The sequence below is a fragment of the Gymnogyps californianus genome, chromosome 27 (genome assembly GCF_018139145.2).
Source record: "Gymnogyps californianus isolate 813 chromosome 27, ASM1813914v2, whole genome shotgun sequence".
Classification (NCBI taxonomy): Eukaryota; Metazoa; Chordata; class Aves; order Accipitriformes; family Cathartidae; genus Gymnogyps; species Gymnogyps californianus.
The window spans coordinates 2387709-2401389 of NC_059497.1; the positions used below are offsets into that span (position 1 = coordinate 2387709).

The window sequence follows — 13681 nt, forward strand, 5'->3', positions numbered from 1 at the left end:
GCAAGCCGGGTACGCACCGGCTCGGCTGAGAGCCCAAACTCACAGCGTAGCAGTTTTTAAGGTGCTGAAGGAATCACTTACAGTAGCAGCTGTGCTGCTCTTTGAAAAGCCAGAGACGCGTCCAACCGCTCAGCTGAACTCTTCTCTCCCCGGCAGGGACGTGGGAAGAGGCTGGGGCAGGGGACAGGGAAGATGACCAACGCTTTTCCAAAACAGACATTCAGCGTCGAACACACCTCACCCTCCAAGAGCCGCACAGACGCTCTGCACCACCCTCCTACGTTACAACGCGAAGTCCTGTGCTCCAAGATGCTTTTCAACACGGCCAAGGAACCAACACGACTCGTGGTGGTAAATCCTGACCCCATCTGCTGCACCGTGCTCTGGTACGGGCAGGGTAACGGCACCAACCCCAGGCCCCAACCGTCCTACCCGTGCTGGGGCAGAGAGGAACCGCCGGCGTTCGGGCTCCTCTGCCATCCTTCCCCTTTCAGGGCTGCAAAAGGGAAGTGCTGGAATCTGCGCTTTAAATACGTGAGTCAACTGCAGAAGCGAGGAGGAGCCCGTCTGTCAAAACACAAGAGGATTTCACTAATTTCCAACCAAACGAGATGACAATACGTGTCATCTTGGAGTACAACACGGTGCGGCTCGTGAGAAATGCCTGTGTTTCCAAAGGAAAAGTCAAACTTTTATTGCTCGACTGACCCACACCCCCCCCTTAACCGCAGGCATTCAGCACTGTCCCTCGCCGACCCCACCACCCCTGCAGCACGACTTGTGCCTCCAAAGCCCCTTGTTCATTCATTAATTCAGGTTCGGAATCCCAGATACCAACAGATGGGCAGTTCTAAAAACAAAAGAGGTGGGGGTTACGGATTTAGGTGGGGGTTTTTTAGCCTTCACAGTTCTCAGGGTAACGCCGAGGGTTTGAACAGCTCATGTGTGGGCGCAAATTGCATCGATGCTAGAGAACACGGCGCTCCCGCCGAGCAGACTGCCTGTACCCGCGTCACCCAGCGCCGCGCTTGGCGTGTCGTGAATCCATTCAAACTTCCCGAAGTCCCTCCGGCAGGGAGACACGCTCCCCGCTTGGCTCAAAAAGCTCATTTGAAAACAAGGAAACCGTCGCATCACCTAGCGTGTGCTAAAATACACCTTTGCAGCCACTACTTATCTCCGCGTCTTTCAAACAGAAGCAAGTTACGGACAAGGGGTAAACATCATAACGCTGAAATATTCCCTGTCTGAAGCGGGGGACGACAGCCGCTCGGTATTACATGCCGTTTGGTACAGCCGGAGCCAGGAGAGACCTGCCATCAAACGGGGACACCCAGGCAGCTGCCTGCATTTACACAAAGTGCAGCTCCACACAGGGAACCCCCACATTTTGAGATGCAAACCCCGTGGGGTGACTCCGGCCAGGCCAAGGGCTCCTCTCCGCTCCAGACCCCCCCCAGGCAGGCTACCGAGATGTCATTTCGCTTCGTTTCACATTAGAAAGCTGGAAAACCGCCTCTCGGTGCTCTTAATGGGGGAAAAAAAAATAAATTAAAAGCATGGCGGGACGGACGGGCAGCAGCCGGCTCCATTGTCCCGGCCGGCTCCGCCGCACGCCCCGCTCCCGGTTACCGCTGTCGCTGCCCGTTTTCCCGTGCCCGGCCCCCCCCCCCGGGACCCCCCCCCCCCCCCCCGCCCCCCCGCCGGCAGCAGACATCTTCCATCACTGTCAGGCAGCGCCGCCGCTGCCCGCTCCTCCTGCCCCTTCCGCAGCCCGGCGGCGGGGCGGGGGCAGCCCGGGGCCGCCCGCCCGTCCGGTCCCCGTCCCCCCCCGCGGGCAGCCCCGGCGGGGGGGACACCACCACCACCCCCCCTTCCTTTCGCACCTTGAGAGCGAACTTCTCCCCGCTCTTCTTACTGAAGATCTCCAAAACTTTCCCGTTGATGCCCAGCCCCAGCACTTGCGTGGTGACCTTGTAGTCGTCCGTGATGGCATTCTTCCGGATCTGCAGGCCGCCCTTCACCGGGAACGGCGGCGGCGGCGGCCCGTGGTGGGGAGCGGCGGGCGGCGGGGGCGGCGGCGGCTGGGGCGGCGGCGGGCTGGGGAAGCCGGCGGGCGGCGGCGGCGCCCCGGAGAGCATGGCGGGCGGGCGGGCGGCGGGCGGGCCGCGCCGGGCGGGCGGGCTCCGGGACTCGCGGCCGGCGGTGCCCCGCGGGAGCGCGATGGGGCGCCGGGAGGCGGAGGGGGCGGGGGGTGAAGCAGCGCCGCCGCCGCCTCCCCCCGCCGGTGCGCCCCGGCCCCGAGAAGAGCGATCGCTCCGGTGCGGCGGCGGCTCCTCCTCCTCCTCCTCCCGGCGCGGCCCGGCTCTGATGTCAGCGCCTCGCCGCGGCCGGCCCCGGCCGCCGGGGGAGGGACGGGGCGGGGCGGGCACCGGGCCTGCGCCCGCCGGGCCGGGGGGAGGCGGCTCGGCCCGGCCCGGCCGCTTCCCCGGGGGTGGTTTGGCGGGGAGGGGGGGGGTGTCTTGCCCTTCTGAGGGGGCTGCCCCCCCCCGCTGCGGGGGGCTCTTGGTGCTTGAAAGGGGCTGCGGGACATCGCGGGGGACAGAGGCGAGCTCCGCGCCCGGGTGGGGTGCGGGTCTCAGCCGCCTGCCCCGGGACCGGCTGTTTCCCCGCTCTCGTGGAAGCCGCGGTGGGATGTCAACAGGTCGTGGCGTTCCCAGTCCCCGCCAGTGACACCCAGCTAACACATCTGGCGTCTTCCCGGTGCCCCGAAAGCATCCCTAACGTGAGAAAAGACAGCTCGGACGAGTCAGTAACCGCTGGTTACCCAAACGCCTTGTCCTCTGATAGCTCCATCTATAACCAATTCCTAGGAAGACGAGAGATGTAAACACCACCACAAGCACGCAAAGCATCAGGGCAAAGGCAGGGGATGAGAAACCAGTCCAAAAAGAATAAAGGCCGTCCTGACGGTAACAAATTAACCCCTATTCCCGTGTTCAATCCAGAATCCAATAAAGATGCTGACGAGGCTAAGAGAGAAGGGATCCGTGCCGAGGTGCAACGTGCCATTGAGCTGCCCGGCATCCAGCAAAACGCAATGAACATTTCTTCAGCTGGAGCACAATAGGAAATCAAGACTTTTCATTTATGGACATAAAAATCACAGCCTGCTTGTCACTGATAATCCCTGTTTTCTAAGTAAAGAACACGTGTTTTTTGACATTCATCCTTCTCTTACCCAGCTGTAGCACAAGCAGCAGGGAGCGTGCCCTGGGGAAGAGAGATGAAGAGACATGCCCAAAGTCATACCAGGAGCAAACGGCAGAACCTAGAGCAATCTCCTGAGGCCTAACCACTGCTTTTTGGCAGCCTGGTGTGTGTCCAGCCAGGCACACAAGCCCACTCTGCATGGCATAGCCGAGGGGCTGACATGCCACCGGGGCAGTGAGGGGCAAGACACGCTCCCAGGCCCTGCGGATCTGGCAGCCGTGTCCACAGGGCTGCGATGCGACAAGCAGCCCCAGCCCCAAGCCACGCACGGGCTCCGATCTCACAATGAACCTTGAAGAGCTCTGGAAGCCCCTCTGAGATGCACTGATGGAGGGTCCGGGTCAGAAACCACCATCTCTATCTGCACTGATGTCAGCAGTTTCACTGGTGTCACAAGGACAGAGCAAGCCATGGAAGTGGGACTTCCCTCTTCTATTTGCAACTAAAGGAAAGCAATAGCAAAATAAAACATCTGCAGCATTCAGGAGCGGGAGCACCAGGCCCACAGCACACAAGACCCACACCAAGTCCTCAACAAGCAGCTGCCACCAGAAGAAAGCAGAATGCAGAGCCTGAAAGGGGCAGGACAGAGAAGAGCAAGCCGTAACCTCTGCCGGTCCCTACACACAGGCAGAGCTGCTTGCACCGCCGCAGGAGGCATCTGGTCCATGTCTGCCATCCCAGCACCTTCTGTGACCAATAACATCATCTCGGATTTTTTAGTCAAGCCAATAAAACCGCCCCACCTGTTAAAAAAGCCAGCTCAAGCTTTTTAAAAGCCAGTTTTGAAGCAGTGACTGATCAATAGCTGGGTGAAGCAGCGGATCCAGCTAATCAAAGTACGTCATTAGCAGCAAGAGACAGAGCGTCTGTCAGGAGGTGGCAGCGATAGTCACCAGATGGGAGAGTGAGCAAACCTACACCAGGCACTGGCAGCTTTATAAATAAAACTCTTGTCGAGTTGCCGGTGCGTCTCGCCGCGGGTCCCCAGTTTCCCCGCGAAACCCGCAGAGCGGCGGGAGGCCTTCGCCTGCTCCCGGCACATCGTGGTCTAAGTGTTTGCGACAAGAAAATTTCCTACTGGGAAAGTGGATTAATTCTGGGACTCGCAGCATCTCCCAGAATCTGATTCTGCGTCCTTCACCCCAATTAACAAGGGGCTTTGGGGGGTCAGGGTTAGATCCGATGTACCCTGTAACAACAGATCACAGATCAAAGATGCTTTAAAGCTGCCAGCATGCTCTGTGGGGTTTTCCCAGCATTTGCCTCCCCTTACTTGGGCTCGTCTCAGCACGTCTGGGGAAATGAGCCTTTAAGCCCGAGTTTTTCTTTACAGAGGAATCTGGTCAAAGGAAAATGATTGACCCATTTCGCTACTCCGTTTCCTTTAGTTTCATTCATATTTGCTTTGTAACCCGACCCTTCAGCTATTTCAAAGATAAACACCACTCCGGAGGAGGCACAGTTTGGGAGCCCCATGTCCCAGGTTTCCCATGGAAACCTCCTCGACTGCTCATCCGAGGTGAGGGCTCCGCTAACGGATGCACCCAAGGACAACCCTTGCCCCCCAGAGCCGGGAGACCAGAGGCACCCGGCGTGCACCACAAGACCCATTTCCCTCTGCTTTCCAGCCTGGGGGGGGGGGGGGGGGTGCCTCCGGGGCCTGGGGTGCCTCTTCGAACTCCGGGGGGGGGCGGCGAGGGCACCCAGCACGTTGCAAAACTCATCCCCCCGCAGCGCGTCCCGGTGCCGCCGCGGCGGAGCGGCCACGAGGTGGCCCCCGGTCCCCGCGCAGCCCGGCGGGGCCGCTGCCCTGCCCTGCCCTGCCCGCCCCGGGGGGGGGGGGGGGGCCGGCCGCTGCCCCCCCCCCTCCCCGCCCATCCCACCCCGCAGGTCCGCGCACGGGGCTGAGCGATTTGCAACGTGCGTGGGCTGCGGGACGGAGCCTTCCCGGGAGCCAGCCGGCGGGTTTGGGGTCCCCGTCCCTTCGCAGCCCTGGTCCAGGGGTGGGACCCAGATGTGCACCACCACCCCCCCCAAAAAAAAAAAAAGGGACCCGTCCCTGTGGGCTGCGTGGCCGCTTGCTCTCCCCACATCACAGGACCAGAGAAGGTCTCTGCACGCTGTAAGCCAGCCCTGTTCATCCCTTCCCACGGCAGCTCCCTAGGCCTACTAGGAAGGAGGCCAACACGGTGATTTATTGCGCGGGACCTGCCAAACGCTTTGCAGACCGTCTGGGCTGGACGTGGAAGCACCAAGGTGAGCAGCACCCAGCCGCTGGCACACATATTCACAGCAAAACGCTCTCTCCTAATCCTGCAGACAGGCTGGAAACAGGCTGGTCCTCAGATTCGGGGACCTATTTCCAGGTTCTCCATTAACCAATTAAAGTCTGGCCCAGAAGCATCGAGATATCCATCTCCCTTGTGATCTTTCAGAGGCAGAGGGATGCAAGCGTGGAGCACAGCCAGATCCTCTGCCATCCACCCACTCCCCTCGCCACACATCATGCAGCTTTACACGGCAGAGGAAGAACCACCGCACGGAGCCCACCACAGGAGCAGCCCCTTCTGCACAGCCCACCAGATCTGGCTGCTTCAGCCTTTGCTATTAAAAAAAAAACAAACCAAAACCAAACCCCAAAAAACCTCCTACAAATACCAAACCCAGCAGCAGTGACCTCCACGCCTCAGCCACAAGAAAATTCATCTGGATGTGAAAGGAAAGCAGTTTTTCCCTCCTTCCATTCCCATCTCCATTAGGGAAAAAAGCAATGGCCAGCAGCAGGCTCAGCCTTTACATCTGTGTGACACAAGTGGCTGATCTGCTAACACGCTTTCCCTGGCAAGTAATAAAACAGATTGTAATTTGATTATAGCAGAGTTACCAGGAAAAATAGACCATGAAGATTAAGGTAATGATCATTAAGGCTGTATGCATCCTGTTCTTCTCCCTGGGTAGATTTGTGTGAGCATGAGGCTGGTGAAAAGCTATCCCTCTTAAAAAATGATAATACCTTTAAATAATCCTGCATGCTTTTAGGATAGGGGTAATTGAATTGGAAAGATATTGTTAATCTCCATTACAGCTATTAATGTAATTCATAAAGCAACGGAAGCATTGGAATAAGGATGGGAGGTAGCACTGGAAGTGTAGCACTGCAAGTTTTTTTTCCATGCAAAGGGAGCGCAGCGTAGTTCTCTGTGTCAGCAAGGGAGATGAGCTCCGTGCAGACACGGTGGGATGCAAGGAGCTGCTGCCACGCTGCACCCCGAGCAACCAGCCCAGCTCTCTGGGTTGCTTTGCACCGAGCTGCATTGCTCCGGGAGCTCCAGCTCTGCTCTGACCAGCTGCTCCGCTCTCCCAGGAAGCGGCTGCGTCTCAGTGCTTGGAAGTGATCCTTGTGCATGGTTTGCGTATCTATTTATAAAGCACTGTGGGATCCTTTAGGATGAAAGGAGCTATTATAACCTGGATTTATTACCCAAAAAGTAACCATGAATTTTTTCCACTTCACCCTTCATTTGCTGGTCTCGAGACAAGTCTGAGCAATAGCATTTAGACAGAGACCCTCTCTCCTCACCCTGCCAGAGCCAGGGATGTTTCTGGCCGGCAATATCAGTCCCTTGCCAGGGATATTCCCCACTGGCACCACCCTTCTGCAGCAGAAGGGGAAGGAGAAATGCCCCTTGGCACACGGTGGGAAGAGGTGGCAGGGCTGGGCTTCCCCTCGGCAGATTAGCACCCGGCAGGCTCCGGCGTTGCTCACATACCTGAGCGAGACCGCTCCGCAAACCCTTCCCGCTGGACATACTCTAGCTGACACACAGAGCCCGTAATTGCAAGACACGTCAGGAAATATCGGTCAGGGTTATATCTGTCTGATTGACGGGTACGAGGATTTTCCTCCCCCTTCCCCGGCCAGCCGGCCACCCCTACACACAGCGCAGGGGAGGACGCACACCCCGCAGCCGCTGGACTCCGGACCAGCACTCAGCGAGACCCACGGGGCAGGCCATCGTGCTGTGGGTGCATCTTACACGTGTCCACCTTGGGCAATGTCCCCACCGCCTCAGGGAGCATTCAGCCCAAGGAAAGAGCACATTAAAACCACACGAAAGCCCCCAGCACTGACCCGTTATGCTGCTTTTCTCAACACAAGGTGATTTTTCTGCCTGGAAACTGTATCCTGATTCATTGCCCACAAGATGATGCCAAAGGTACTTCCTTAACTCACAGTCACAAAAACCGCTACTCAGAAATACAGGAATATATCTCTTCTAAAATAATTTGCTCTGAAAGGGATGTAGTCCAACTGACAAGCAAAACCACAGATCCCACACAAGGGAAAACTGAGCTTGCAAGCAAATACTAGTTCTTGCCTAAGGCACATCTGAGCGGCAGAGCAGACCCGTGGCCTCGGAGCAAGGAGCGATCGGCATCTCGTGCCTAGCCCTCACGTCACTTTTTCTAAATGCAGATTTATTTTATTTATTTTCTAAGAAAATCCACAGCAATGCCACTACGGAGAGGGGACAGGACTTCAGCTCAGCTATCAGACTGAGAGCCTCTGATCTTTTGAATAAAAAGGGGTCCCTCGTGCGCCATGGATCCTGTCGGAGAGGCAGCCGGTTCTCTGCGGCTCCTGGGTCCGTGCATGGCCGCCGTGGTCCCTGGGGGTCTCCAGCCAAACGTGTCACGTTTTGTAGGACAGAGCTGTCTGCTTTGCCGCCTGCTGCCTCGATGACAGGCGGGAAGGCAGATTCTGCCTCGTGCCTCCACATCACTCATCGCTATGTGCGATCTAACGGGCAGCTCTGGAGCAGAGATAAGGAGCCCAGAGGCTTCTCTCCGAGTGCGAAATAACTCGGATGAACTTGAACAGACTCAGCTCCTCATCAGCAAGAGGTGGCGTTGGAGCGGGTCAGACTTTTAAGGTCAAAAGGGACCACGTGCTCCCGCACGGCACAGAGACCCCTCACAGGGGCCCAGCCAGCAATATTTGTGATCCAAAGAGATTGCCGGAGGCCTGACACAAGGAAATAAGCTAAACCAGACCCAGAGATGGACCGACAGTCTCCCCAGCCTTGCCCCAGCCTGAGCCCGTCAGCCAAGGGCGGGTGAGCCACAGGAGGGCACGCTGCAGGGTCATGCAGCGACTTGGAGATCACCTCGGAGGTACCAGCAAGAAGGGTGAAAAACATGGCATAAACTGGAAAAGGACACGGGACGGGCGCAAGGCCAGAGGAACGGCAGCACGCAGGGGTTACAGGCACTGGGCTGGGGCAAAGGGACTTGCTTGTAAACCGAGCGTCCTGAGGCACATCGCCCCTGGACGGCAGCTCACCCCGTGCTGTGGAGGGATGACGGGGCGAGACCCTGGAGCGGGGCGCAGGAGAGGGGTCTTCACACAAGCTGAACCCAACCTGGCAGGGCCCCCACGAGCCCCAGACGTGCCTCCTCTCCGTGCCACATCCCAGTGCACTTGCGTCTACTGGCATCCACATATAACCCAAATCCCTGCCAGTCTGCCAGCAGAGAGGAGGCATTTGTGTGACAAGATTATGGAGATTAGCTCCGTTAGCATAAACGGCTCCTGGGCTGGCCCTAATCCAGAGGGACATATGCAGCCCATGTGCCACCGCTCGCTGTTTTCCCTAGGCTGTCCTGAAGGACTGATGTGAGCTGGAGGAGACGATTTTCACCAGCATCTCTATGTCAAGGCATGCACCGTGTGCCAGCGGGGACCCCGCAGATGCTCCCAGTTCAGCCGAGCCCCTGCTAACAGGATGGCCACGCTGGGATGGCTCTTTCTGCTCCCACGGCTGCCTCTCGGCCCAGTGGTTGCCCTAACGTGAGCACAGGGTCCTCGAGGCAGAATTTACCCTCTGTGTTTTTCGGCGCAGCCTCTCCAGGTGCCTTGTACAGCAAACAAAGGCAGTGCCAGCTAGCTATAACCTAAAAACGCCCCACACACGTGACACCAACTGCACTCTGCAGGTTTCCATACAAACCTGGGCAGTTACGCATCCCAAACGGAACAGCTTTTTACACCCCACTGCTTGACTTTCACCTGCAGAAGGCTCATTGTTGGGAGCCCAACTTACCTGGGAGCAGAGCCCAAAGCGAAGCGCTGAAGAGCTCATGGGGACCGGCTGCAGAGCAAGCAGAGACTCAGTCCTCACCCTTCTGCAGCAGCACAGTTACTCCCTGCTAGGAGGGAGGACCAGCACTGCTGGAGGGAAGCTTCTGCCACGGCAATTAACAGCATTAATTGCCAATAATCAGCAGTTGGGCCTCACTGAACCCCAGGCACCCAGGTGTGCGAGCCGGGAGCGCTGCCTGCTCTGCCTGCCCTGCCTGCAGGGACGGGGGGAAGGGGAGTGCAACCCATGAGAAGATAAAAATTGTGTGATCTCCTGAACCCCACGAAAAGGCGGCTGAGAGAGGCTGCGAGCGATGCCTCAGCGTAAGGCACAGAGCGGCCAAAGAGCTGGTTAGGCTGAAGGTCAGCACGGGTGCAAAGAGCCGCAGCCGGGGCGCAGGGACCCCCGCAGCCCCCACTCTGGGCACGGCCAGGCTCAGGGGCTGGGGGGGGCAATACCAGAGGCTGGCGGTGGCTCCCCTCGAGCCTCCCACCCCACTGGCTCGGCTCTCGCCTCTCCCCCTCGCCTTCCCGCATGGGTGCCGGTGGCAGCGGGGCGCTGACAGGGCTTTATCTGGGTTTCTGGGCATGGTGGAAAAACACTTGGGCCACCGAGCAACAGGCTAAAAGTGCCCGGGGTCAGGCCCAGCAGCTGCCGGGGGCTGTGCTGGAAGGGCTTTGCTCTGAAACCGCCGTATCCGCCCCGGCGTGCTTAAAGCAATAACACGAGATTACATTGCAACAGGCTGGGACCTGGCATGTGCTGCGAGCCAGAAATAAAACTGTTTGTGTAGCAACTGAAAAAATAGCAACAGGAGCTAGGTGAGGTGTCTCTCTTTTTTTTTTTTTTTTTTTTTTGAGGCCAGAAATATTTATTTATTTGGGTGGAAGAAATTTGTTTACATTTTAAAGGGGTTTTGCTTGGGATGTGAGCTCCCCAGGCTGTGCCCCGGCGCGTCCCCATGCTGCAAGCAGCAGCGGAGGTGTTTCCATGCAGGTCTGGGACTCCCTGGCCCCAGCAACATCTGCATTGCCCTTTCGTGTACCACAGGCTTTTGGACGCTGGTGTACACTGAGAGATGCTGGATACAGCACAAAACAGAGCTAGCAGGATGCAGATACAGGCTTGAACCAGGCTGTACCCTGATGTTCAGAAGACATCACCTACATTGCTGCATGCTGGCCCCTTTCCAGCTGTTATCCCCACCTTATGGACAGGGAAAGGGAGTCAGAGAAGTGACTTGGGCTTCTTCAGATGGAATTCAGGCTCGGGACCGAGCACTGTGCCAACGAACCCCCTGCGGTGGCGGGATCCGGGTGGAAGGAGCAAGCTCCACGGCCGGCAGACAGAAAATGAGGCAGATGGTCTAATAAATGAGTCCAAACCAGTTATATATAAAATAAGAAAATAAGCGTCCTGCAAGCATAGGGCCCCTCTGCTCTGCGGCTCGGGGCAGCTCTCCCAGGGCTGCGGTTTCCTGCGTGAGCTGCAGACGGGCGAGCGAAGCACAAGGTCACCCCGCGGCTGCGGGCAGAGCGGGGACAAACCTCCCACCTCCCACGCCACCCATCCCTGCTGCTGGCAGTGCTTAATCCCTCAGCAGTGCCACGTAGGAAGAACTCTGCAAATGGCAGCAAGGAGGTTAGAGACAGGGAAAGGAAGGGGGGAGCACGCCTGAAACTGAGTCCACCAAAAGCTGCATTTGTTGTGGCCCTATGGGAAAGTAAAGCATCTTTCTGTAACGTTGCCAGTTCATAGGAAGGGCCATGGAGCGAGACCAGAACCTGAGAAAGCATTTCATAAAGGCTGTCTTATCCGCTGTGTGTAATTGGACCTTACAGTGTGAGCGATGCATGAAGCTCTGGTTTTAGTTTAATAGAAAAAAAAGAAGAATCATCAAAGAGTATTTATAAAGGTTTGTGTCATTCTCGTGCATTTCCCACCACATGGGGATGTGTCAAAGGATCATGCTTAGTCCTGCAAGTGCTGAAGAGAGGTCTGGAAATAGTTATAGCAAAGCATGTGATCCCACTAGACTGGGGAAAAGAAGAAGAAAATCCAACTTGGAGGTCTTAGCTTTCTCTTACCCTCCTGCCATCTTATTGCTTCTCCTAAAAGCACCACCAGTGTCCCATGCAGCGAGAAATAAGATGATGAGAGAGGTAAAACGCTGCTGCACACGTAACTGCAGCCTGAACGTGTAACCAAGCCCTCGGTGGCTCAGCTCCACGCAATTGTCACTGCAAAAACATCCTGAATCAGCACCAGCTGGCTGGAAAATGAAAGCTGGGCTGCTTGCTCCCCTCTTGCACCTCCCAAAATAACCAGCGGCTTCCCCATACTCGCCCCCCCAAACACACACACTCTCTCCTGCCTTCCCCAGCAATTCAGTGACCCACGGGAGCCGCAGCCGGCATAGTCAGTGTGCCTGGCCCCGTCCTCCCTGTGCCCCTACAAATGACTGGATTAAAGAGGCGTTTTTGAAGATCACCGGGGTGTAAGTATCTGGAAAGTGTTGGAAAATGCAGTTACCCCCTCCCAGTGCCCGGGGTCCCGCACGGAGGCTGTGCGGTGCTGTGGGGCACCTCCAGCAAAGAGGCAGAAATGTCTTAAACCACCCCTGTTGTTTCCACATCTATCTACATCTAAAGAGGAAATTAAGCACCTAAATCCTATCGGCATGGAGCAAAAGGTGGGCAGCACATTTTTTCAGGCACCTTCAGAAGCCCAAGCCCGGAGGCAGCGGCCGAGGAGCTGCACGAGCCCTGGGGGCTGCCTGTCTCCAGCCCCTTTCTATCCCATGTCAGACAAGAGCTGTCATCATGTCATCAAGACCAAACTACGCCAAAGGCTTGTTACTCCCTGAGCTCCGCACAGGGCAACAGCAATGAAGGGAACTGTGAAGGGGATACAGGGGATGTATGGCTCATGTCTCAGAGATTCAGCCTCAGACAAAAAAATATCCTTCTCTGCTTGCTTGCACGTATTTATTCTGTGCTTATGGCTTTGAGAGCAGAGAACTTCTGGTGTAAATTACTTGCATGACCTTTCCTGTCTGATGACTTTACAGCTGGCTGCCCACACCTCAAATATAATTTCATTTATGCTATCCATCATCAACACCTGCTGGAGAGACTGGCAGCTTCTATCGTTAATGGTATTGGTGCTACTGTCACCCAACCTTGTGGCAGCGGCTGGACAGAAGATGGGCACGCACGCAGGCTCGGAAGATATGACTGCATTGCACAGCCCTGGGCGGTGCAGGACATGAATGAGGACCTTGGGCATTATCGGTCAGACCTGTGATAGTATTGAGTAAAATACTTCTTTTGCCCTCTCCTTCTCATCCTTTACCCACGCCAGAAAGTGCAGCGCGAGCTGCTGAGGCTCCTGCTGAGCATGGCAGGGTGGAAATCCTATTTTTCCAATTCTTCTTCCTGCCCTACAAAATCTCTTCCACATGGCCGCCCACTGCACAGCCCTTGAAGGCCACCAGCCGAGTGCAACACTCCGCTCTCCCAGCTCCTTCTTGGTTATTCTTCTTGCATTTCCAGGGACGCATGTTCACAGCAGCTTCCCCCCAGCCAGAAAACCGCCCAGGGCAAGAACTGGCTGCATTATTTCTCATCTGGAGATCCCCTTGCTCAACAGCACCCTTCTCTAACGCAGTGCATCCAAGGTATTCTCACAATGCAATTAAAGTTGTGAAGAACTTCATATTAAATTCAGCCTGTTTTAAAAACAACGTCACTAGTCTTTACAACAGCCTCCAACAGTAAATTCTGTCAGCTAATCAGGCATGTGCTTTATTTCTTTCAATCCTTTCTCAGCTATGCTTAATTACACTTAATTATTATAATCATGGTCTCTGCCTTCCTACCTACAACCCACTTGCCCAGGAAAACAGTTCTCTCTGATACACCTCTCCTCCGCTTGTAAAGCCAAATATCAGAGTTTTTGAGCTAGCGGGAGGAATGCAAACCCTTACATGGCTCCGCTCCTCAGCAAGAGGCTGGGGCTGACTCTCTGTCATCTTTAGAAAGCTCCTCTCAGCAGTTAAGAATGGGCAGACTTAATTCAGGCAACTATTTCATCCCCGCAGACAAAGCAAACAAGCTGAAGCACACTTAAGGGACCGTTCATTTAAACCCCCGTCGCAAGAGGCGAGGGAAAAGCTGTGGAGCGCTCGTGCCGATGACCCCGTCTCACTGAAGCCGGGAGCCAGATCCCAAACCCTCCTTCGATTCCTTATAAGTTCAGAT

The 13681-nt window shown here is 56.3% G+C and overlaps 1 protein-coding gene across 2 annotated transcripts in view; it reads right to left on the minus strand.

Moving 5' to 3' along the window:
• MAPKAPK2 (MAPK activated protein kinase 2) overlaps positions 1-9439 on the minus strand; it is a 33355-nt gene extending 23916 nt beyond the window's left edge. The window contains exon 1 of one of the 2 annotated variants that reach the window (XM_050911513.1): positions 9381-9439. In XM_050911513.1, coding sequence (XP_050767470.1) covers positions 9381-9419 — 39 coding nt within the window. In that variant the 5' untranslated portion in view covers positions 9420-9439. Of the gene's footprint in view, positions 1-1886; positions 2249-9380 lie in introns of those variants that run through there. The other variant, XM_050911512.1, reaches the window with a different exon arrangement.
• Between the last annotated feature and the right edge of the window lie 4242 nt (positions 9440-13681).